Genomic DNA, 21,882 nt, shown 5'->3' with positions numbered 1-21,882 from the left:
AGCAGCTTGCGTGCATGCCCGGCGCTGCTGCATCAATTGACGGCATGTGCAAACTGGAAGGCCACTGGGAAACGGACAGACGAGCTGGAGAGCGGGGTGTGTGCACGGGGATCGAGCGCGTGAGTGCTCCCCCCTCCTCCTCTCTCTACCCCGCTCGCTCGCGCGCGCGCGCCTGCGTGCGTGCGTGCGTGCAGAGTTTATTGAAAGAGTTCCTCTCTCCGTCCCTCCCTCCCCCCTTTCCTCCCTCCCTCCTCCCTGCAGCCCAGGCAGCGGCAGCCTGGGTGGTCCCCCTCTCTCTCCACTTTGGTGAGCTGTTGCTTAGCAGCTAATAATAGGCGATGTTTGCAAAGTAATTTGCCTCTTCCTTGGCCAATGGGAGCCGGAGCACTTTTCCATCAAACCTCCCTTTTCAGGATTTGCCGAGAGGCGAACTTCTCCAAATGTTAGCGCTACGGGATCGGAGTTAGACTTGACACGGGCGGACTCAGACTGCGAGGCTTTCCTCCTACTACTACTACTATTACTACTACGGCTCCTCTCTGAGACGCAGTTTTTTCTCCAACTCTCGGGACGAATGAAGACTGAAGGATCTATACGGATTTCGGCGCATAATGTCGGGATGGAGTTTCGCGACTTGTTTGGCTCCGCGGAAGAGTAGAAAAGCGAGTTTGTCGCCGGCGGCGCTGGATGCGCTCCGCGTCTATGTTGGATTACCGTCGCCTTTTCTGAACTCCCAGCATCGATTTCCCTTCACGCCGCTCCGCGCCCCGATCACCCTCTTTGGACTATGGCCTCGGATCGCGGGGTCCCAGGGTCCGGCGTCTTTAGAGATTTACCCCCGAGTTATACGCGCTCCCAGCCGCCTGCGCACCCGGACCTGCAGCGGAGACCCAGCTACTGCCACGCCGCTTTTGCACTTAAACAGATCTCAAAGGTGATGCATTTTGACCGCAATTCTAGATCGGATTTGCTTTCATTCAAAGTTGGTAAATGTGAATGAAAAAAAGGCTCTTGTTTTCATGTAACGCGATTTGAGGGCGCATGTGTGGACCACGGTTTGGTGGTGGGTCCCACCAGAGCCCCTGGTAGAATCAGGAACGGGGAGGATGGTTTAAAAACAATAATGCTTTAATGCTGGGGGTAAAAAAAAAAAATAGTCAGTCTGATGTGATAACAGCTGTTGGTTTGAATGGACCTGCGGCGTCTCATTCATGCTCGTCCCTGAGACAAATCAGCGGAGCAGCTTGTTTTGCAGCCGTGCAGTGCGTGCTTTCTCCCCCTCCTCCTCCTCCTCCTCTTCCTCCTCCCGGCTCTGTGCGAGCCAGCGGAGAGCAGCGCAACTGGCCCCCGGTCTGTTTGCAAATGTGGTGGGTCCTGCAGAGGAATTCACTGATTGAGTTTGATCTGACAAAGCATCTTTGGACCGCCCGGTTGCTTGGACGTGTTTCAGCACCGCTGAGAGAAACCACAACACCAGAGAGCTATGTCCTCTGCAGCAGCAGCAGCAGCAGCAGCGGCAGTGACATTTTTAACCAGTGGCTCCCACACTGAGGCGGATTGGACCAGATTTTAAGTGAAACTGTTGAGGAGAAAGCGATGATGAAAGGCATAACACAGAATGGTTTCTAGAAGCCGGAAGGCTGTTTGTAAGCCGTTGTGTCTTAGACATGTATCGCCAATCAGCTTCAGGTGGTTTCTATTTACCATCTTCCTATATAACTTATAGTACACTGTAATAGTTTCAGCTAAATGAGCCATTTTCACCCCGAATGTCTCTGAATGCACCCTGAGGACCAGCCTGTGCATTGAATTCCTTGTTATATGCATAAAAAAGAAATCTAAATTCCACTGCTCTGTTGTCCTTGGCTATAGGACTAAAGGAAACCTTTTTAAATGCTGCATTGTTTTCCCCCTGCACGTTGTAACTTTGCAATAATGTCCTCTCTCTCTCTTTTTCTTATTTTTTTTTCTAACCCCTTGTCTGAAATCCAGGGAAAGGCGGTAGGTCAGAAAGCTCCTCTGTGGATCCGGGCGAGGTTCCAGGCCCTCCTGTTCTCTCTGGGCTGCCACATCCAGAGGCACTGCGGGAAGGTCCTCTTCATCGGACTCTTGGTGTTCGGGGCTCTGTCTGTGGGACTGCGGGTGGCAGCCATCGAGACCAACATCGAGCAGCTGTGGGTGGAAGGTGAGTTTTCGACAGATCTCCCGGGCCACCGGTCTGTGTTGCGGATGTGCTTTGCGGATTGGACGGATGCGGACGGATGTGCTTTGCGTGATGGACGTAGTCTTTACCCGTGCTGCTGTTCGTTGGGTTTGGCTCGCACGGCTGCTGACGTGAGGCTTCGTAGGTTGACAGATCCAGTTCTTTTCCATCAGCAGGAGTTTGAATGACAATAATAGCTGGCGGAGAGACGCGGGGGGGGCGGCCATATCAGTGTCACCTTGGTGCCATGGGAGGGTGTACGTTTGGTGACAGAGCTTCTGGTTTGTCTGGCTGGAGTTCTGATAAGTGCGTCAGCAAAGTCGCAGTCTTTCCCCCCCCCCCAACTACCATTTCTACCTGTCTACATGGTGAATCTGTATATAGTTGCCTTGCAGATGGCAACGTGCGACAAGGTCAGCCTTTTTCTCCGACCCCCTGCGTGGCAATTTGCTACCGCTGCTTTTCCTGACGACAGAACGCTGACACCTCGCCTTTAAAAAAAGCTTTTTCCGCCTCTTCTGTCACGGAGGAACGCACTACTGCTTATACACCGTGAAAGCTTCCTTCAGAAAAACCTCCCATTCTGATCCGTCTTTAGCATTTTCATTTTTGCATTTCTTATTTATTTATTTTTTTTAGATTTAAGTTCGTTTTCAGAGGCAAAGGCAGCCCTCATTTAGTTTTTTCACACTGGCCAAATTCCTTTTAAACCCTCAGGCTTTCTATGCCGGGGCCTGATCCCCGCAGCAGATGGGACTGTGTGAATGGTTAGCCATCTTTGAGGGCTCTGACCCCCCCCCCCCCCCCCCCCCCCCTCCTTCCAGCTCCCTGTGTGGTCCCTAACTATTCTTGGATTCCATTCAACAAGAGGCAAGCAGGCACCACCTCCCTGAAACCCCCCCCCCCACCCCACCCTCCTCCCTCTCTCCCTCCCTCCTCTTTCTCTCCTCCCCTCCTCTTTCTCTCCTCCTAGTAAGAAGAAAAAATATAAGTGAATGCAGCTGAAGTTTACCCACCTGTTTTGAACGCTCTAAAAGCGCCACAGCAGTTGGTGAATATAAACAGACTCTATAGGGTTTTTTAAGCCCACCATGTCACTGGAGGACAGGAACAGGCGGCTCCCACAGGGCCTGGCGCGGAGGTGTCGGAGGAGTTCCCCCCCCCCCCTCCTCACCTCCTCCTCATGCACACCGCTTGGTGTCGGCAGAAGAAGTGTTGGGCGGCCCGTACGCTTGACTTGCACAGGAATTTGAATAAGCTCCTCCGAGGGCACGCTTTAAAAAACACGCCGTTTGTTAATATCTGGGGGGGTGAAAATATTCGACGAAAGAGAAAACAAAAACAAAAAAAGAGAGAGAGAAACGGCAACAACAGAAAGATGTGCCACTGTTTCCAACCCCCCCCCCCCCCTTTTTGGTTGGCGTAGACCTTCGGGATTACCTCTGGGGCTAATTGGCCGAGCTGCCCCCTTAAAGGAGATGTTTAGATGTTTGTGTGCCAGTTGTTGTGCTGCGGGATTGTCCGGAGAGCCGAACCCGGGAGGGGAGTAAATGGTGGGGGGGTTGCTGCCGCTGAATGGGAGCGCTGTGCCTTTAAGAGGCTGTGGCCATGTTTCTAAAGTTTCTGCCTGCCTTGTTTCCACCAATAGCCCATTGACAAAGCTGCTAGGGCCTCAATAGAGAGTAAAGTGGTTCGGTAACAAGGAGAGGTTAGTTCTCTCTGTTTCTCTTTCACACACACAAACATGGCACAACACACACTCATGCACTATTGTATGAGAGCCAGAAAACATGAAGGGTTTTCTTTTTTTCTTCTTTTTTTTATGTTGGGAGGGGGGACGACATGCTCACAAATAAAACAGCAGAATTGAAACGGAATAGGCTCAAAATATTGTTCCGTCCCTCTGAGTGGATTTTAATGACGCTCGTTGTGTCGCAGCTGAAAGGAAAATGCCTTGTTTTCTCCCTAATTTGTCCGGAGCAAACTAGCTGGGATTTAACGCCGCCCCTGGATGCGCTGGATGCACTTTGCTTCCCATCGTAGATTCAAACTTTAATCCACACGCAAGCCTCTCACCTTTCTCACCTTTTGACGCGTTCAGCTCGAGGTTCCTGTCTTTTCTGCCTGCCTGCCTGCGTCTGTTTGTATTTCTACCTGCTCTGTGAAGTCAGGCCACCGGGGCTCTTTTAATTGCTTCCTCCCTTCTCCAGGACCAAAACACCGTGAAGCACAGCAGCCCTACGTCTAAGGATGGCAAGACATAAGGAGAAGTGACAGAAACGTTGAAAAGTTTTGCCCTTCTTTCTTTCTTTCTTTCTTTCTTTCTTGCATTCGGGCACCAAAGTCTTTATTTTGGTTCAACTCAAGTGTCGGCGTGCGTCTGCGACGTGGTGGACATGCAGCTCACGAGATGAAGGATCAATTTTCAGCCTCACACCTGGGGAGGTGAAACGTACAAGCCGCAGCATCGGGGTGTTTAGTCTGAAAGAGGGATTAAGAGCCGTTCCTGGCAAGGTCTCACAGAGAATGACTGAGGTGGCTTTAAAAAGTGCCACGACGAAGAGAGTCCTTCGACCTTAATGTAAAAATCTTAAATTAGGGATGCACCACCTGGTCCGTACAGTGTGCATCAAAGCATACATCCTCATTCATTTGATCGCTTTTATTTTTGTCACTCTGAAAACAATTCGAACACAAGTTTTCAAGATAAAAATTGGCCGATTTCGATCCCCGGCCCTAAGATCGCTGCGTCTCCCAGGTCTAAACTTTGAACTCTGCTACCACTTTATTCTATTCTGCTCGAGCCGATGCTGTGACCTGGTCAGCGGTCTTTATTGTTCACGACCAGAAAGGAAAGATCATAAAAAGAGGTGCAGGAAGAAGACAGAGATGCTGTAGAAACAATAGGGGGGTTGGGGCAGGAACAGGGTGGAAGGTTTATGGCTTGCTCACGCTTTTTTTTTTCCCCCCCCCTCTTTTTTTTTGCTGCCATTTTCTCTTCACCCACTTAAACAAACATCAACTGCTAGCTAGACTGTCTCCCGCATCTCTTTATTTCCCAACAAAGTCCGGCTACACCGTTTGCTTTCTTTAGCCTAAAAGGTTTACCAGCATACACGGCTTTCTTTTCTTACTTTGTTTAGATACTAGCTTCTTTTCTGCTTGTTATTCTCCATTTTGAAAGGCTTGTTTGGAAAAGAGAGAGTGGGGGACCAAAAAAAAATAAAAAAATAAAAAATAGGCTGCACGTAAAAAAAGAGGCGGTGTTTACCCTGACATCAACTAAACTCATCTTTCTTGGCGGGGTTGGAGCGAGGCATGACAGACGTATACACAGACTCAAGCTGTCCAAATATGAATGCAGCGAGACAGGGCCCTGCAGCCGCACCACATGTCCCATAAAAAAAAAAAAAGCTAGCGTGGAAAGAGGGGGGAGGTAAAGACCATACGCGGTCCAAATGGGTGTGAATGCGCAGGCACCGAAAGCGCCGGTTTCAGCTCGCATGTGAAAATTAGAGGGGGGGGGGGGGCTATGGAGGAGATCAAGAACTAGATTGATTAGAATCAAAACAGAGCGGGGCCGCTTTAGAGAGAAACTTCTGAGCTTACGCAAATCGAGCGAGCGCACACGCCGGCGTTTCGGGGAGTTTGGAGCTGTTTCTCTAAACAAACCTCGGAGCGGCTCGGCAGGTAAATGCTATAATTCATGGGAGTGCACACAGCGGCCCAGTTCAGACAGAGAAAGGGAGCTCTATGAGGCATTATTGGAGGTGAATAGTGCGCGGTGGTGCCCCAGCTAGATAAATAAACTCCCAGCGTTCAGGGCCCGGGACCTCACTGGTAGAGAGAACAAACAAGACCAGAGTCAACCTGGGTCACTTCTACATGTTTACTTCACCCCCTTCCTTCCATCCTTCAATTCAACACTACCTCATTCCACCCTTTTTCTCAGTTATACCCCCCCCCCACCCACCCCCGTCCATCCATCCACTACCACCAACACACATGTGCGCACGTTTACCAGGACCACCCTCTAACAAATAAACACTCTCCAAACAGAAATATGTACAAATGCAGATGACAGACAGAATATCACCTTCGTTTATTTGTCTACAGCCCTTTTCTCAAGCTCAAAAATGACATTAATTTAGTAGTGAAATCTGGGATTTGTCTACATGCTCTTCACTCTTCTCTTTCATTTCAATCCTCACCGCTGTCCAAAAGCGTCAGTGTCCCTGTCTCCAAAATCTGGATCGGAATCTCAAAGCCAATGAACGATCCAATGTTACTTGCGTCGTCGAGTGTGAATGCGTGGCTCTGGAAATGTAGTTGCCTATCAAATTTTGCATGCTGTCAGTCGTAGGTGATGACATTTTTTTGCACATTTGGATGTTGCGATATTTGCTATATCGTGCAGCTTAAAAGGTTTGGTCATTTGTGACGTTTTGGATCCGAAGCTTAGAAATGACAACTTGACGTTGGACGGTCAAGTATTCGCAACATTGGATGCAATCTTCATTAAGAGCAACATAATAAAACCTCAGTATACTGCGGCGCCCCTTCTCCTTTTGCTGAAGAGAAAGCTTTGTCTCTGGTCTGCACAGGATAAAGCAACACCAGTCACCTTAGAGTTTGCACCAATTGCGTCTGTCTCTACACCACTAAAGTATAAAAAGTAAAGAGAGAAGGCGACGGAGAGACACAGACTGGACATTTTCTTTGGACTTGGGAAGGGGAGGAAAAAAAAAAAAAGAAATCCTCCTCGGGCTCAATAAATTCATTTCTCATCTGAATGAGACCAGCAACGTGGAAAAATTTTGCTTTTCAGGCTGGGATGAATGTATGTTTCAACCACACATTAAGCAGTATTAGCGGTCAGTGGAGTGTCTAATGTGACTATTTTTCGCAGTGGCCAACACTGCCCATGATTAGCATAATTAGCAGAGGCAAGCCTATACATATGGAAATGGAAAGTGCCTAAATGCCAGCCGTGGTGGAAATTTATGTGTGGCGGCTAACGCCGCTGGCACATCTGAATGGAATGTAAGTGAAACTGATTTTCCTGTTGTCTTGGCCGTTGATACAGTTTCTGCAGGACAGGTGTGAAAAAGTGGAGCAGCGAAATGACACCAAGGAGAAATTATGGCTGTTGTTTTTTTCAGTTTTATCCGCCATATAGGCTTCTCCTCCAAAGTAACCGTATCCTTGATGACTCGTGAACAGATACACTGTATTTCTATAGGTGAGACAGCAAAACACCAGCTTCTCTTTCTCGCCCCCACCGAGCCTCACCCTCCCACGGCCGGTTCCGGCATTGTTTTACGGGGCTGGGAAAGTTTTGGTCCATTTGGGGGGGAAAAGGAAAAAAAAAAGAAAAAAAGAGACCTTTTTACGTCTGCTGTTTGTTGGGAAACATTTGAAAGAAATTGAAGGGTTGAATGACAAAGGGTCTGCATTCAGTGCGGAGCCGTACTGAAGGATTGTATGGAGGAACGGCCCATCTGCTGGGAGGCACCCTGGCTGGGGGAATGCCATGGTACATGGGTGTTCCCAGGTCCACAGTCTGGATTCTGATGGGTCTGGATATATATATAAAAAAAGGTTGTTGCATTCAGGGCCATCTGTATCCAATATTTTTCTTTAGATAGAGTTTTATGTTGGTTTAAATGAACTTTTCTTGAATTTCTTTATTTCAAATCTAACAAAGATTCCATGTCTTGTTGACACGTGTTATAAATGAGGCAAAAAACAACAACAACAACAACTATGTAGCAAGTGAAAGCATACATGTCACTTTAAGCCTTCTTCGTTTTGGGTCTTCCTCCGTAGCAGCGTGGGGCCTTTCAGGGGCCCCCTAATCCAGCTAATCTACCACACTGAAGTTTGAAGGTGGCCCGGTCTGACCTGGCAAGGTCTGGAACTGGCACCAGGCCTATAAGACGCCAACGAAGGCAAGAACAGGATCGGCAGTGTAGAAATGTGGGCCTGGCATCAGCTCAGGTGTGATAAGCCCCTCTGAATTAAGGATGTTCAGATTTTTTTGGGATGTAGGGTCAGGTAGGGAGGAAATGACTGAGGTACGAAAACGCAGCAATTCGTCAACAAAAGGCTGTGAAAACTTGTCGGGGCTTGTTGTGACGTTTTATTCTATTCTTTAGTTTCCGAGTACCAGAACTACGCTGAAAGCGTCTTGGCTTGGGGAAAAAATGGTAAACAAGTTCACGTTGCGCCCAACATGGTCGCCTCAGATTTCTATGGCTCTTAAAAAATGCCAAAGATTTTTATTTGTTTATTTTTTATCTATGTACTTAGAATTTGCTTCTGCTTTTCATCACAAAAAAAACCCCAAAAAGTCATGTTTCTGTGTTGTGAGCACGAGAAAATAGGCAACTTCTCACGTGTTTCCACAGTCAAAGGATCTTTCTTCCCAGGGTGGGAACATTTCTGGGGAGCTGTCTCTTTAAGGTTGTTGGAAACAGAGGCTGAGTGGAGAGGGAAAGTAGGGGGTAGAGTGAAAAAGGGTAGACAGAAAACTTCAGATAGAGAGAAAGAGGAGGGCAAAGGATGAGGAAAAAGGAGAAAAGGTTAAAAAAAAAAGAGAAGAAGAAGAAGAAGAAGAGCTGAGCTGATTCGAGCAGTAGCGAGAAGGTTCCCTGTGACGGCTCTGCAGAGTTGGGTGTTTTGGGGCCGGACCTGGAACTGAGGAGCGAAGGCGAGAAGGGGAGCAGGGGAGAGGACCGGCCGCCTGGGTGGTCCAGATGGGAGGAACGAGACACAAATAGCTATAATTTACTTCAGGAGGCCTGTAATTACAGAGCCAGAGTCTCTCCAAGCCACCCAGTTCCTGTTGGGATCAAAACCCCGTGTTGCAGAGGTTAACATACAAAACGTCAAAAAAGGTTTTAACAGATGTCAGAGAGAGGTCTGCAAACGGAAAAGCTTCCATTTTGTAGTAGCCATTTTTGATTGGGAAGCTGCGTGGGGATGGAAACCGAGCGAAGTCGAATCCCAGATTTGCACTCAGCGGGATATCTGTTTTTAGTGCAGGTACACGACAGTGTGAAAAGGATTCTTGGAAAGTCAGATGTCAATCTCTAAAAACACACACGAGTCTCCAAAAAACTCAGACACTGTAACTCATTTCTAATGTATGAATGCCTCAGAATAAAACTTTTTAAAAGTCGGATTTGTCCAATTTTTGAGAAGCTCTGGCCTAATCCAAGCAAGAAATAAGTTCATTGGGTGTTTTTGAATATAATTAAAGCCCTGAACGGGAAGCCTGGAAATATTGGACTTCTGTCTCCAAGGCCCCAAAAATCCTAACCTGATCTCACACTTTAGCGCCGTAGGCTGCGTAGTTTGTTTTTTCTTTTCTCCCAATCAATTATAGCAGCCCGCTCTGGTGCTGGGGGGGGGAGGTGCAGGGAGCGTAAGGGGGGGAAAAAAGACACAAAAAAAACTAGACAGATGGAAAGATATAGCAAAGCAGTTTGGGTTAAAAAGGGGAAGGAATATAGGCTATCAAAAAAAAAAAAAGGATAAAGCCATAACTGAGCGCGGCACAGTGGAAGTGAGTAAAAGAGTAAAAAAAAAGTTGGAATTAAGACGGTGATAGCCCTTCGCCTCCTCGTCCCCTTTTTTTTTTCTCTCTTACCCACCTCCCCTCCTTGTCTTTCTCTCTCCGGGGTTGTCATGTAGCGGGACAGCAAGAGGGGCAGACAGGCTCTCTGTGATCCAGCTCGGCATGTTTCATGTCCACTTGGCACAGGCGCAGATCCCCCCGGCTGGCAAACTCTTTTCAGGGCAACCTCCTGTAATTAGGGGGCTGGGGTCTACCACACAGCACAGCATAGCTCTACTTTTCTTCTCTCCGGCTCCCCCCCCCCCTCCTACCCGCTCCTTCTGACTGCTTTTTGCTCATCACAGCCTCTTTTTCCTTAAATATGTCATTTTCCTTTATCTTCTGGTGCACCTCTGTAGTCTTTCTTTTTTTTTTTGTCTTTAGGTCTTTTCTCTGCGTGAGAGAAATGTGTTTTCATGCAAGCTTCTGCTCACACAGAATGTTTGAGTCCCTATCTGCTGCTACGAGAGCTACAGTAGAAGTTTTTCTTTTTTTTTTTTTTTTTGAGGGGGGGCGGGGGGGGCATCAGAAGCATGGTTTTACTAACTAACAGGGCACATCTGTTTCACAGAAGGAACCAATGAGAAGCCGTATTAGTCATTTCTCTTGGCCAGACGCTGCCTCGTGTGAAGTGCCTTCAAAACCAACACTGGTGAAGGCCAAGGGCGTTGGTCAATACATATATATGCATGAGCGTGCGTGCGCCGTTCTTGTATAAGTGTATGTAGCGTGAAGAAACTGCAACATGCCTCGGATGTGTGCTGCTTTAATCTATGTGAAGAATATCTACAGACTGTTTTTCCTTTTTGTGCTTTCTAGCTGGCAGCCGGGTGAGCACGGAGCTTCGCTACACCAGGGAGAAGCAGGGAGAGGAGTCGGTGTTTACCTCGCAGATGCTCATCCAGACCCCGAAGGAAGAGGGCACTAGTATCTTAACGCCGGAGGCTTTGCTGGTTCACATGGAGGCGGCGCTGTCCGCCAGCAAGGTGCAGGTGTCGCTGTTCGGAAAGTGAGTGGAGGGTTTTGTCTCCCCCGTCTTTTTACCTGCGTCCGGTGATTCTCGGCAAAAAAAAAAAAACGGTAGCGTAAACTAATCCTTTTCTGGTCTCTCGTAGATCGTGGGATCTCAATAAAATATGCTACAAATCAGGAGTTCCTATTATAGAAAATGTCATGATTGAAAGGGTAAGTTGACAACGAGTCTAATGCTTTATTTCCCTGAGGCGCACGTTTCTCACTGATACACGGGGTTTTAAACTGTTTTGTCCTTCTCACCTCCTGATCCCAGATGATTGACAAGCTGTTCCCGTGTATGATAATCACCCCGTTGGACTGTTTCTGGGAAGGGGCCAAGCTGCAAGGAGGCTCTGCCTATTTGCCGTAAGTCCCGGGATACCTGACCCGACACAAACCTTCCCCCCGTGACACACGATAGAAGCCCCCTTGGTTGTCTTTGAGCACCGTCTGATCCAACAGGAGGTCCACGACTCGCGGGATGGAGACGTACAGTTGAGCTCTGAGGAGTCTGTCAGTGGGCAGCAATGAAGTTCTTCTTTTTTTTTAAGGTCCAGAGAGGGAATGTAGAAGGACGGGAGGGAGATGGGGGTCTCCCGACAGAGAAAGGGTTAGGCAGGGATGCAGCGAAACGAGGGAGAGGAGATGGCCGGTGCGGCAACCCGGGTTGTTGGTTGGTAGTGCGGAGGGCGGAGAGGCAGTGGCGGTGGCAGGGGAGCCCTTTGGGTCAGACAATGGTAAGCATTCTTTCAGTTTACGAGTGAGTGTCCATCAGTGCAGGGGCCCCAGAGGAGGAGGGAGGTGGAGGGGGGGGGTGGCGGCGGCGGTGGTGGAGGGGTGGCTTTGTCAGCTCACGGCTAACACTCGGCATTCTCATGGTAATGCCCTGGGCTCCCGGCTCCCAAGTTGTCCAACAAATAAAATGGGCAGTATTCAAACCTCAAGTCCCCCGAGAAGGACGGAGAGAGGCTACAAGACGGTTAACAGTGGAGTCTGGGCGTATTCGCAGATTCAAGTTTTTTTTTTTTTTTTTTTTCAGGCCCTTTTTCTTTTTTGGTGGAACAAAGTTCTCTTGAGAAATAGAGTCGCTGAAAGAGATCTCTCTCTCTTTCTCTTTTTTTTCTCCTCCTTTTGTCCGTCAGGAGTGATATTTCAATTCAGCGCGCACTTGAGAAGAAGAATGTTTAGATCGCAGCAGATGTTTCTACGCAAAGAAATATTTTGTTTATGCATCCATCTGAGCCGACAGTGCCGTGTTGCACGACAAGCCAGCGCACACAGAAACAAACACAAAGTTTCCCATCCTTAGCATCTCCCAGTTGGCTGGGGCGATCACACAAGAACGGGAGAAGTGGGGTCTTTGATGATTCAAACATCATCCGAGCATTCCTGTAATCCGCACAATGTTTTCGCGACATCTGTTGTTGTTTATTAAGTGATTATCGCTTGTGTTTCGCGAAAAGAGCTGGGGAAAATTAGGAAGGGTCGTGGACGGCGATGCTTTTGTTGACTTCTCATTCAGACGTGTTTGAAAAAACAAAAAACAAGGAAAACAGAGTACTAGAGAGGAGAAAGGCCATAATCGGAGGGAGACAGATTGGGAAAGAGGGCGAGGAAGAGTGCGTGAAGAAAAGAGAGTGGGGCAGAAAAACTTTTGGTGAACAAAAAAAAGCAGAAATCTACGAAAAAAACAAAAGGGCCCAGGCCTGGTTCAGTCAAGCAAAAACTAGCTGATAAAGGAGTGTCTTTGCAACTAGCAGCAAAATGGGAGGCCAGTATGCGGGGATAGGAGAGGACCCCCTCTTCAGGAGCCTTTGGATGGAGATTAACTCTTAAACCAAAGTATGTTTGAATTATTTCATTTCCTGGTGATTCTTTTTGATTATCCCAAATGACAGAAACAAAAGGTACATAATGAGCCAACAATAAAATATCATTTCTGAAGATCTAAATGGTTCGAAATACTTAACCAACGATGTTATCTTTGGTTAAGTATTAAAATTGTCGGAATAGAATAGAATAGAATGCAAAGATCCATTATTGTCTCACTTTAATGACATTAATTTATACTTTCAAAAAAAAGTTTGCAAACAAGATAACAGAATGTTATATATATATTGTATTGTGGAAATGGCGCGACTCCTCCTGACCCTTTGCTCATCCCTGAATCTACTTTTCCCTCTCCCTTCCTGTGCTCTCCTTATCAAGATGTTTGAGAGGCAGAGGTAATTGTTATGACTCGGTGCAGGGCACTGAGGAATGGAAGTGAGCAGGCAGCCACCGTGCCTTCTTCTTTTTTTTTTTTTCTTTTTTTTTTCCCCGGGTATTGTGGCGGCGTGAAACAGGATAATAAACGCTATTTTATCCTGTATCTGCAGCTTGCCTCCTGCGTGGCCCCCGTGCAGCAGAGGAGCAAAAGCAGAGAATAGATTAGGCGTTTTGCTGCTCGCAATAAAGATTAGCGAGTCAAGCAGCGGCGATGGGATCGGATAGTTTCCAGTTTCTTCGGCAAGTTAGGATTTTTATATTTCAACTGGTTTGAATTCTTGACCATTAAGAGTATGTTGTTTTTTTTGTTTGTTTTTTTGCAGGGGCATGCCAGATATCCAGTGGATGAATTTAGATCCTGTCAAGCTGATGGAAGAACTGGGCCAGTACACTTCCCTGGAAGGTTTTAAAGAGATGCTGGACAAAGCTCAAGTAAGACACTGAAACCTACACCAACTTACTAAAAGGAAGAATCGCTTGTTTACCTATAAACCGTTGCGGTTTTGGACATTGGCAGTGCGGCTCACTGCTCAGGGTAAAATGTCTCAGGGGCCGTCAAAAGGAGTACGAAATTATAGGTTTTTTTATGCAATAACACCAAAAAAATCTGAAAGAGTAGCTCACGCTGGGCACAATTAATGGAATAAAAACATCACTACTTATCGAAATAGATGCTCTTTGAAAAACCGAGGCCTTTATAACGTTGTTGTTGTTGTTTTTTTCTTCAGGTGGGACACGCCTACATGGACAGGCCGTGCCTCGACCCGTCAGACCCCGACTGCCCTCTCAGTGCTCCCAATAAGGAACAGGAAGAGGTGGGTTCATGCTTGAAAAGCTTAACTGTAGGCGTTATATAAGGCTGTAGTGGAAGAGCATCACTTTTATAAAAACCTATAATTTTCCGCCTCTTCAGAGTCCGGACATTGCCGGGCGCCTCCAGGGTGGATGCCATGGCTTCAGCCAGAAGTTCATGCATTGGCAGGAGGAGCTCATCCTGGGAGGACGGGTCAAAAGCAGCCAGGATACCCTACTAAGGTGTGTACATGTGAGAGGAAAAAGAAAAGCACAGCAGATTGGAGTCTAACCCATGTGAACTTTGCAGACAAATGCCAGAAGGCCACAGAGCCAAGACAAATCTGGTTCTCGATTCAACCCAGTATTTGATTGGCTACTTAAAGAGGATTGGCAACCAAATAAAGCCTTATGGCTTACTACACTTTTCTTTTTTGCAGTGGAACAAAATTATTATTTCCAAACTTGGGCCCACTAGAGGTCATTAAACAACACAACACTGGAGGGTCTTTACATAACTTTGAGATATTAAATTCATTTTAACATTGTTCTTAAAGCAACATTTTTGCCATTATTGTAAAAAAACATTTCTAGTAGTCATAGTTAGATAAAAAATAAATAAATAAATAATAAAATGGTTGTTTGGGCTGTTTTGGATGGCCAGTATGTCCCTGCTTACCTGGGTTGTGACTTTGTTGTATACTGTAGTCTATATCAGTGAAAGTGATCAGAGACTCACAGGAGCTCATATTGGGCTTGAATGAAAGAGGATTTTAGCTCTATCTGTATGCGAGTGGGTTACTATCTGATGTGACTGGTCTCTATTTTTTTTTTTTGTATATTTTGTGTGCTTGCTGTGCTGATGGATCCATCTAGCATTGGAGCCTCTACACAATCAAATATACTAGATACCACCTATGTAGAGTTGTGGAGCTATATAGAAGAACATCGAGAAACAACCTTTATCCGTTTTGCCAGAAAACGAGCATGGGACGCTTCAGTGTTCTGCTTGGAGGGTACGTCAGTGAACAGAATGCAACAACCAGCCGCCGCTACTGGAGCAATACCGTAAAGTTGTTGCTATAATGCAAAAATATTGTTTCTGAGCTATTGTAAACTGTTGAAATCAAAGACAGAGAGATGTGATGAAACATCATTTCGTTTGACGTAACAATTACAAATCCGGATGCGTAAATAGGAATTTTCAAGGCGATACATAAAATGGTTGCATAAAATAGTATAGAGGGATTTCCATGATTCTACTCACTGGTAATAACAGCCCTGTGTTATTTTGGATAGGTCAACGAAAGATATTAACAGAAACATGCTACGTGCTTCACTAAAACAACACCAAGTAGCTCGTTATATCAACGTATAAAATGTTCGGTAGTCTAGCCAAACATTATTCAGAATATATTTGCTGTTTGGTATGGGTTTAGTCCATTGATTATCTTTCACATCTCCCCTGTTTTCCCTTAATACAGTAAGTACCATTAATGCTATATTTCACCGATATTCCTGCTTTTGTGGCTGTGCGTAGTGTCGCTGTTTTGTCCTTCCAAAGTGGCCTGTTGGCACTTTAGGCAACGCCGTTCCAAAGCACCCGACAAGGAGACGGATGATGCTAAACACCCCCAGCTAACGCATTGTTTGTGTGCTTTGCAGTGCGGAGGCTCTCCAAACCATGTTCCTGTTGATGAGTCCCAAGCAGCTCTACGAACACTTCAAAGACGACTACGAGATCCACGACATCAACTGGAACGAGGAAAAGGCCACCGCCATCCTCGAGTCCTGGCAGAGGAAGTTTGTGGAGGTGTGAACACTCGACTATCGCGTGGCCACACATTTCTTACAAAGTTTATTTGGAAACTTAAGATGTTTTTCAGGCATGTCCCTCTTCCTGTGTACCTTTGTTCTCCTTACGCGCGCATGCCCGCGCACTCTGACTGCAGGATTCAAATCCCATCAGTCTTCAGCTCCCCTTAGAGTGAATCGCAGGGCAGAACAAGGGCACGGGGGTTTCTGTGCGTATGTGTGTGTGTGGGGTAGGGCAATCATCTCTCTCTGTCAGAGCACTAGTTATAGGAACAAGCTGTTGCTATGATAGCCGACACCCAACGCTGAGAGAGGGTGGGGGGGGTGGGGAGGGGTAACAAACGTCCCAATGTAAACTGACCGGGACACAAGACCCCCTCCTAGACGCATTAAATAACAGGAGCAGATCTGCTTGAGATAGCCGGCGATGACTTCATGTCGCGCAGGTAGATTTTCAGAAAGCGTCGGTGCGCGCGCGTGGCCGTCGAGACTGCAGAGAGTGGCCGCCCGAACCGCGCGATCCCATCCTTTTCACCTTTGACCCCATAACCTCTGGCATCTGCGCTCATTACTCCTCGGTTGTCATACTTTCTGCGGGGACACACACACACACACACGCACGCACGCACGCTGCCACATGTAAAAACACATTCATGCTCCCTTTCAGACACTTGGGGAAGACGGATAGGGTTCGTCGCCTCTCGGGGTTTTCTCTGCGTCTATTCTGCAAAGCATGTTTTGACGGCCAGTTGTTTTTTTTTTTTTACAGGTCGTCCACCAGAGTATTCCTGGTAACTCCAGTCAGTCCATCCACGCCTTCTCTACTACCACCCTCAACGACATCATGAAGTCCTTCTCTGACGTCAGCGTCATCAGGGTGGCTGGAGGATATTTGCTCATGGTGATTACCTAATGAAGTCATTATGCGTAAAGAAGTGTAAGCAAGGAGCTGTTGTGTTTACCGAGCGTCTCTTCTCCCTAGCTGGCCTACGCCTGTGTGACGATGCTCAGGTGGGACTGTGCCAAGTCACAGGGGGCTGTTGGACTTGCAGGGGTGCTGCTGGTAGCCCTGTCGGTGGCAGCCGGACTGGGTCTCTGCTCTCTGCTTGGTCTCTCCTTCAACGCTGCAACCACACAGGTACACCACAGAGGAAGGTTCCCCCAACGCTGCGCGGTTTAGAGCTGTGATTCCCGGCCTGGGGAATACATGTATGATTAAAAGGGCATTTACGCTAAGAGAATGTGCAGAAATTGGAGGACAAACATCGTATTGGTTGCAACAACGTGGGGTCCGGGGTGGTTGGATGGGGGTTCCTTTGTAAATCTTTTCTCGGGGGTTTAAAACGTCTTTCCAATGCAGTCAGATGAGGTAGAGGCATGAGGTAGCTTTTGCAGGCGACCAGTAAGATTTGCAACATGCTTTGGGAAACTAATGCATCCATTAGTTGAATAAGTCCCTAGTACTGATGTTTACAAAAAATGCTTCTCTGAGAAATAGTGTGAAATGTCCCTCTCAGAGAATACAAACATAGAATTAGTGATTAACTGTTTTCAGTCTAGATCAGAGTGAGGTAAAAAAAAAAAAAAATTCCAGGAGGATTAATAGAAAACATTTTTAGATTGTAAAAGCGATGTCTACATGCATGTAGACTGAGAAGGTGGCTGTTAATGTCCCAGAAAAGCTAACTGTTGGACTGTTTTACCACAAATGAAACGATAAACAAATCAGGGTTTTTTTTTTGCCATCCGCAAATTAATCCCCGGCTTTTTCATTGGTGGCACAAGGGTGGCTCACAGGGAGAAAAAAAAAAGTTTGGGAACCACTGGTTTTGAGGACAATTTGATCTTAAAAGTATGTGTGGGGGGATACTCCTTTGATTTAATGCCCAGAATTTGATGTTAACTTACTTCAAATGTTCATTCTGACCCTTTGCCCTCCACTGATGTGTTTCCCATCCCAGGTGCTTCCCTTCCTGGCACTGGGGATCGGTGTGGATGACATGTTTCTGTTGGCTCACTCATTCACAGAGACAGGAAGTAATATCCCCTTTAAGGTAATTTGTTTATAGCTCTTCCACACCGTTCTCCCCTCTTTTGGTGTGTTCTCTATTTATTCTCTGAATCATCGTTTTTTTTGTTTTTGTTTTGTTTTTCTGTTGCATAAAGGAGCGGACAGGAGACTGCTTGCGTCGCACCGGCACCAGCGTGGCTCTGACTTCGTTAAACAACATGATCGCGTTCTTCATGGCCGCCCTGGTGCCCATCCCGGCCCTGCGAGCGTTCTCTCTGCAGGTATGTTGTTTTGTTTGTACACCACCCTCACGCGGACGCCCTAGAACGCAGAAAGCGCACATGTTAAAGCCCAGAGCTCCTTTGCAAATGAAAGGGGAAAACTTAAAAGAGGTGACACCTATTCATGGCTAGGAAAGCTTTTGCTCCTGGTTTTATTGCCCCCTGCACCTCGAGGGCCGGGACTTTTCAAAAAAAAAAAAAAAAAAAAAACTTTTTTTTTTCTGCAGACGCATGTCTTTGCATGTGTGTATAACGTGAAATATTCAGAGCGCGGAGAGCTGTGAACAGCCTTAAAGAAGCAGACAGAGAGAGGAGGGAGCCATGGATCAGTATATCACTGGCCCGTCAAAGCGGTTTTCTCTGATCTGTGACTAACCGTGGGTGGTCTGAGACACACAAGCGCACAGATAAACAGACGCGCATAGATGTGCTCACACTCGAAACCACATAATAGAATGTGAGCTCCAGGGTCTGAGCTGAGTGTGGGGGGGGGGGGAGCACTGGTGACGGCTGATGGTTTTGCTCAGACTCGCAACATATATGTGCTCTCTTCTTCTGTCTTGTTTTCTTTCAGACGGCTCTTTCTCTTGGTGCGCCGTCTGTTTAACCTCCTCCTGGCTTGTTGATTTAGAGCAGGGATTTTCTCTGCTGTGCTGTGCTCTCAGACCCTGAAAAAAAAGAAGAAGAAAGTTTTGACTTTCCCCAGCTGGGCTTATACATCTTTAATTTGCACCCTTCTCACTTTGTTTTTTTTTTTCTTCTTTTCCTCCCCCCTGCATCGTTCTCCCTCCCCAGGCGGCCGTTGTGGTGGTGTTCAACTTCGCCATGGTGCTGCTCATCTTCCCCGCCATCCTCAGCTTGGACCTTCACCGGCGCGAGGACAAGCGCCTGGACATCCTCTGCTGCCTGTACAGCCCCTGCGCCGACCGCGTCATTCACCTCTCGCCCGGTGAGCTGTCGGAAGCCGGCGAGCAGTCTCACGCACCCGGGGCGGGGGCCGCGCACGCCCAGCAGTACGCCGCCGGGCCGACGATCACCACCAGCACCCAGATCACGACCACGGTGCAGGCGTTCACGCAGTGCGACGCGGCGGGCCAGCACATCGTCACGATCCTGCCGCCGACTTCGCAGATCTCCACGAGCTCTCCCTCCATCATCGTCTGCCCCACCGCGCCGACTCAAGGTGCATGGAGCCTCTGGAAGCACAATACAGCAAAGGATCTGTTGTATTCAGCACAACCCCTAACGCTTGTTTTCTGTATGCCGCTCTTCCTCCCAGCCGCCTCGCCTTCTCCGAGCACCACCTCTGTGCCGGACCCCTACGGCTCCCAGCTCTTCACCCCGACCTCCAGCTCCACACGGGACCTCCTGGCCCAAGTGGAGGACTCCAAATCGGGGAAGAAGTGCGTCCCGCTTCCCTTCCTTCACTGGAACCTGTCCATCTTCGCTCGTGAGAAGTACGCCCCCCTCCTCCTGAAGCCCAAGAGCAAAGTGGCGGTGGTGGTCCTCTTCCTGGGGCTCCTGAGCCTCAGCCTGTACGGAACCACCATGGTTCACGACGGCCTCTATCTGACCGACATCGTGCCCCGCGACACCAAGGAGTACGACTTCATCGACGCGCAGTTCAAGTACTTCTCCTTCTACAACATGTACCTGGTGACCATGGACGGGTTCGACTACGCCCGATCCCAGAGGCTGCTGGTTCAGCTCCACAACGCCTTCAACTCTGTCAGATACGTGGTCCGAGATGGCGACAACAAGCTGCCCCGGATGTGGCTGCACTACTTCCAGGACTGGCTGAAAGGTAAGAACTTCGGAGGAACATTAGTATCTGAAAAAAACTTTCTTCAACCTTCGACCTCCTGAGGATTACTTTAAGCAAAACAGGTTCAGTTTCTTAGAAATCACGTTTTTTATAGTCGACCCGTTTTTGAGAAGCTTTGACCTGCTGTTACCAATTCTTGCTGATTTAGATTTCTCTTAAAAAACTATAATGTGGGGCGCGCTTGTGGCGCAGCAGGTAGCGCAACCCATATACAGAGGCCTTAGTCCTCGACGCGGTGGACCCGGGTTCGAATCCGACCCGCGATCCTTTGCCGCATGTCTCTCACCCTCTTCTACCCCCCTTCCTGTCAGCCTACTTTCAGAAAAAGCGAGCCACTAGAGCCGCAAAAAATCCCCAAAAAACAAACAAACAAACAAACAAACAAAAAACTATAATGTAAGATTTTATAACCGCATTCAAATGTATGTTATTTTTCTTTCTGCTGTGAGGGGGGTCTTTATTTTTTATGTAAGGAGCAACCCCCGACAGGTCTCCACGTGGCATAAAAAATTTATTTTAAATTACATTGGTCTAAAAGCGCTCGCTTTTTTATACATTTCACTGCCACTGGAAATATATAACTGCGATTCGTCTTTGCTCAGCAGCCGCATCCACACTGAAGTGTGTTGCCAGCGCAACGTGTTAGCGCTCAGATGTTGTGCGTTCACTGATCGGAAAAATATAGGATATTTCAACCTCAAAAGTGACCAATCGTGTGCAGCGACACTTTCCTTTTTTTTTTTTTTACTAAACCAGCATGCGGTGAGCAGTGGGTGTTGGGTTGAGAATGTGCAAAGGGTGAGTGAAAGTTCAGTCATGCTAACCCCCCTCCCCCCCGCCCCCTCTCCCCTCCACCTGGGCTCAGGGGTGGCGTGTTCGATAGGTTGAGGTCATAGGTTATCTTTTCATGCGTGTGTACATATGTGTGTGTGGGGGGTGTCCTTAGGTTATAATGTGTCAAAGGCCCAGTCAAAAGGAAGTAATAGTTAACAGGTCAATCAGGGCCAACTGTGAGGTGGGGGGAAAAAAAAGAGGAAACATGATATTTCACGTTTTGCACGTCAGCTCGTAGGGAGACAGACATCTGGAAAAGCTTTCTATTTACATGGTTTTAGGAATCAAGGCATTTCCAGGTAATACCCCCAATAATTCTTCCACTTTGTGTGCTTCTGCCTCACGCGTAGGTCTGCAGGAGGCTTTTGATTCTGACTGGCAGGCGGGCCGGATTACAGCCGACAGCTACAGGAACGGCACAGAGGACGGAGCTCTGGCGTACAAGCTGCTCATCCAGACGGGCTCCAAGAAAGAGCCTTTCAACCACAGCCAGGTAACAGATAGCCAGATGTCACTGTCGTGGCTTGAGCCGCTGTCTCGGGGAAAACTAAATGTACTGATCGCCCTTCTCCGTTAGCTGACGACTCGCAAGCTGGTGGATGCCGAGGGTTTGATCCCCCCGGAGGTGTTTTACATTTACCTGACCGTGTGGGTCAGTAACGACCCTCTGGGCTACGCCGCGTCCCAGGCCAACTTCTACCCTCACCCCAGGGAGTGGATTCACGACAAGTATGACACCACAGGAGAAAATCTGCGCAGTAAGTGTTTGATCTCAAAAGCATCCGTTTTTACACTCTAAATGCTTCTCAGTACGGACCGAAAATAAAATCTGATAAAATGTTTTCCCTCTGATCGCTCAGTCCCGTCAGCGGAGCCGCTGGAGTTTGCTCAGTTCCCCTTCTACCTGAACGGCCTTCGGCAGGCGAGCGACTTCGTGGAGGCCATCGAGAGCGTGCGCGCCATCTGCGATGAGTTCAGCCGCAAGGGCGTCCTCAACTACCCTAACGGATACCCCTTCCTGTTCTGGGAGCAGTACATCGGCCTCCGTCACTGGTTCCTGCTGTCCATCAGCGTCGTGCTGGCCTGTACCTTCCTGGTCTGCGCCATTCTCCTCCTCAACCCCTGGACAGCTGGCATCATTGTAAGTCAGCCCTCCTGCTACACCCCTACCCGCCCCCCCTAATCGCCTCATATTTCCATCCCTCATCCATTCTCTCA

The 21,882-nt window shown here is 47.9% G+C and overlaps 1 protein-coding gene across 2 annotated transcripts in view; it reads left to right on the top strand.

Annotated features, from left to right (window-relative positions):
- The first annotated feature begins 316 nt into the window (after nucleotides 1-316).
- ptch2 (patched 2) overlaps nucleotides 317-21,882 on the top strand; it is a 28,115-nt gene continuing 6,549 nt past the window's right edge. Inside the window, exons 1-18 of one of the 2 annotated variants that reach the window (XM_012878965.3) lie at nucleotides 320-934; nucleotides 1,993-2,185; nucleotides 10,644-10,833; nucleotides 10,940-11,009; nucleotides 11,113-11,204; nucleotides 13,430-13,538; nucleotides 13,835-13,921; nucleotides 14,020-14,141; nucleotides 15,564-15,711; nucleotides 16,483-16,614; nucleotides 16,696-16,851; nucleotides 17,675-17,767; nucleotides 17,880-18,005; nucleotides 18,801-19,188; nucleotides 19,285-19,809; nucleotides 21,015-21,157; nucleotides 21,242-21,422; nucleotides 21,525-21,805. In XM_012878965.3, the coding sequence (XP_012734419.3) occupies nucleotides 788-934; nucleotides 1,993-2,185; nucleotides 10,644-10,833; nucleotides 10,940-11,009; nucleotides 11,113-11,204; nucleotides 13,430-13,538; nucleotides 13,835-13,921; nucleotides 14,020-14,141; nucleotides 15,564-15,711; nucleotides 16,483-16,614; nucleotides 16,696-16,851; nucleotides 17,675-17,767; nucleotides 17,880-18,005; nucleotides 18,801-19,188; nucleotides 19,285-19,809; nucleotides 21,015-21,157; nucleotides 21,242-21,422; nucleotides 21,525-21,805 (3,183 nt within the window). In that variant the 5' untranslated portion in view covers nucleotides 320-787. Of the gene's footprint in view, nucleotides 935-1,992; nucleotides 2,186-10,643; nucleotides 10,834-10,939; nucleotides 11,010-11,112; nucleotides 11,205-13,429; nucleotides 13,539-13,834; nucleotides 13,922-14,019; nucleotides 14,142-15,563; nucleotides 15,712-16,482; nucleotides 16,615-16,695; nucleotides 16,852-17,674; nucleotides 17,768-17,879; nucleotides 18,006-18,800; nucleotides 19,810-21,014; nucleotides 21,158-21,241; nucleotides 21,423-21,524; nucleotides 21,806-21,882 lie in introns of both variants that reach the window. The other variant, XM_036138159.1, reaches the window with a different exon arrangement.

Source organism: Fundulus heteroclitus, chromosome 6 (assembly GCF_011125445.2).
Source record: "Fundulus heteroclitus isolate FHET01 chromosome 6, MU-UCD_Fhet_4.1, whole genome shotgun sequence".
NCBI classification, from domain to species: Eukaryota; Metazoa; Chordata; class Actinopteri; order Cyprinodontiformes; family Fundulidae; genus Fundulus; species Fundulus heteroclitus.
Note: the sequence above shows the minus strand (reverse complement) of the source record. Positions and strands in the feature narration are given on the sequence as shown.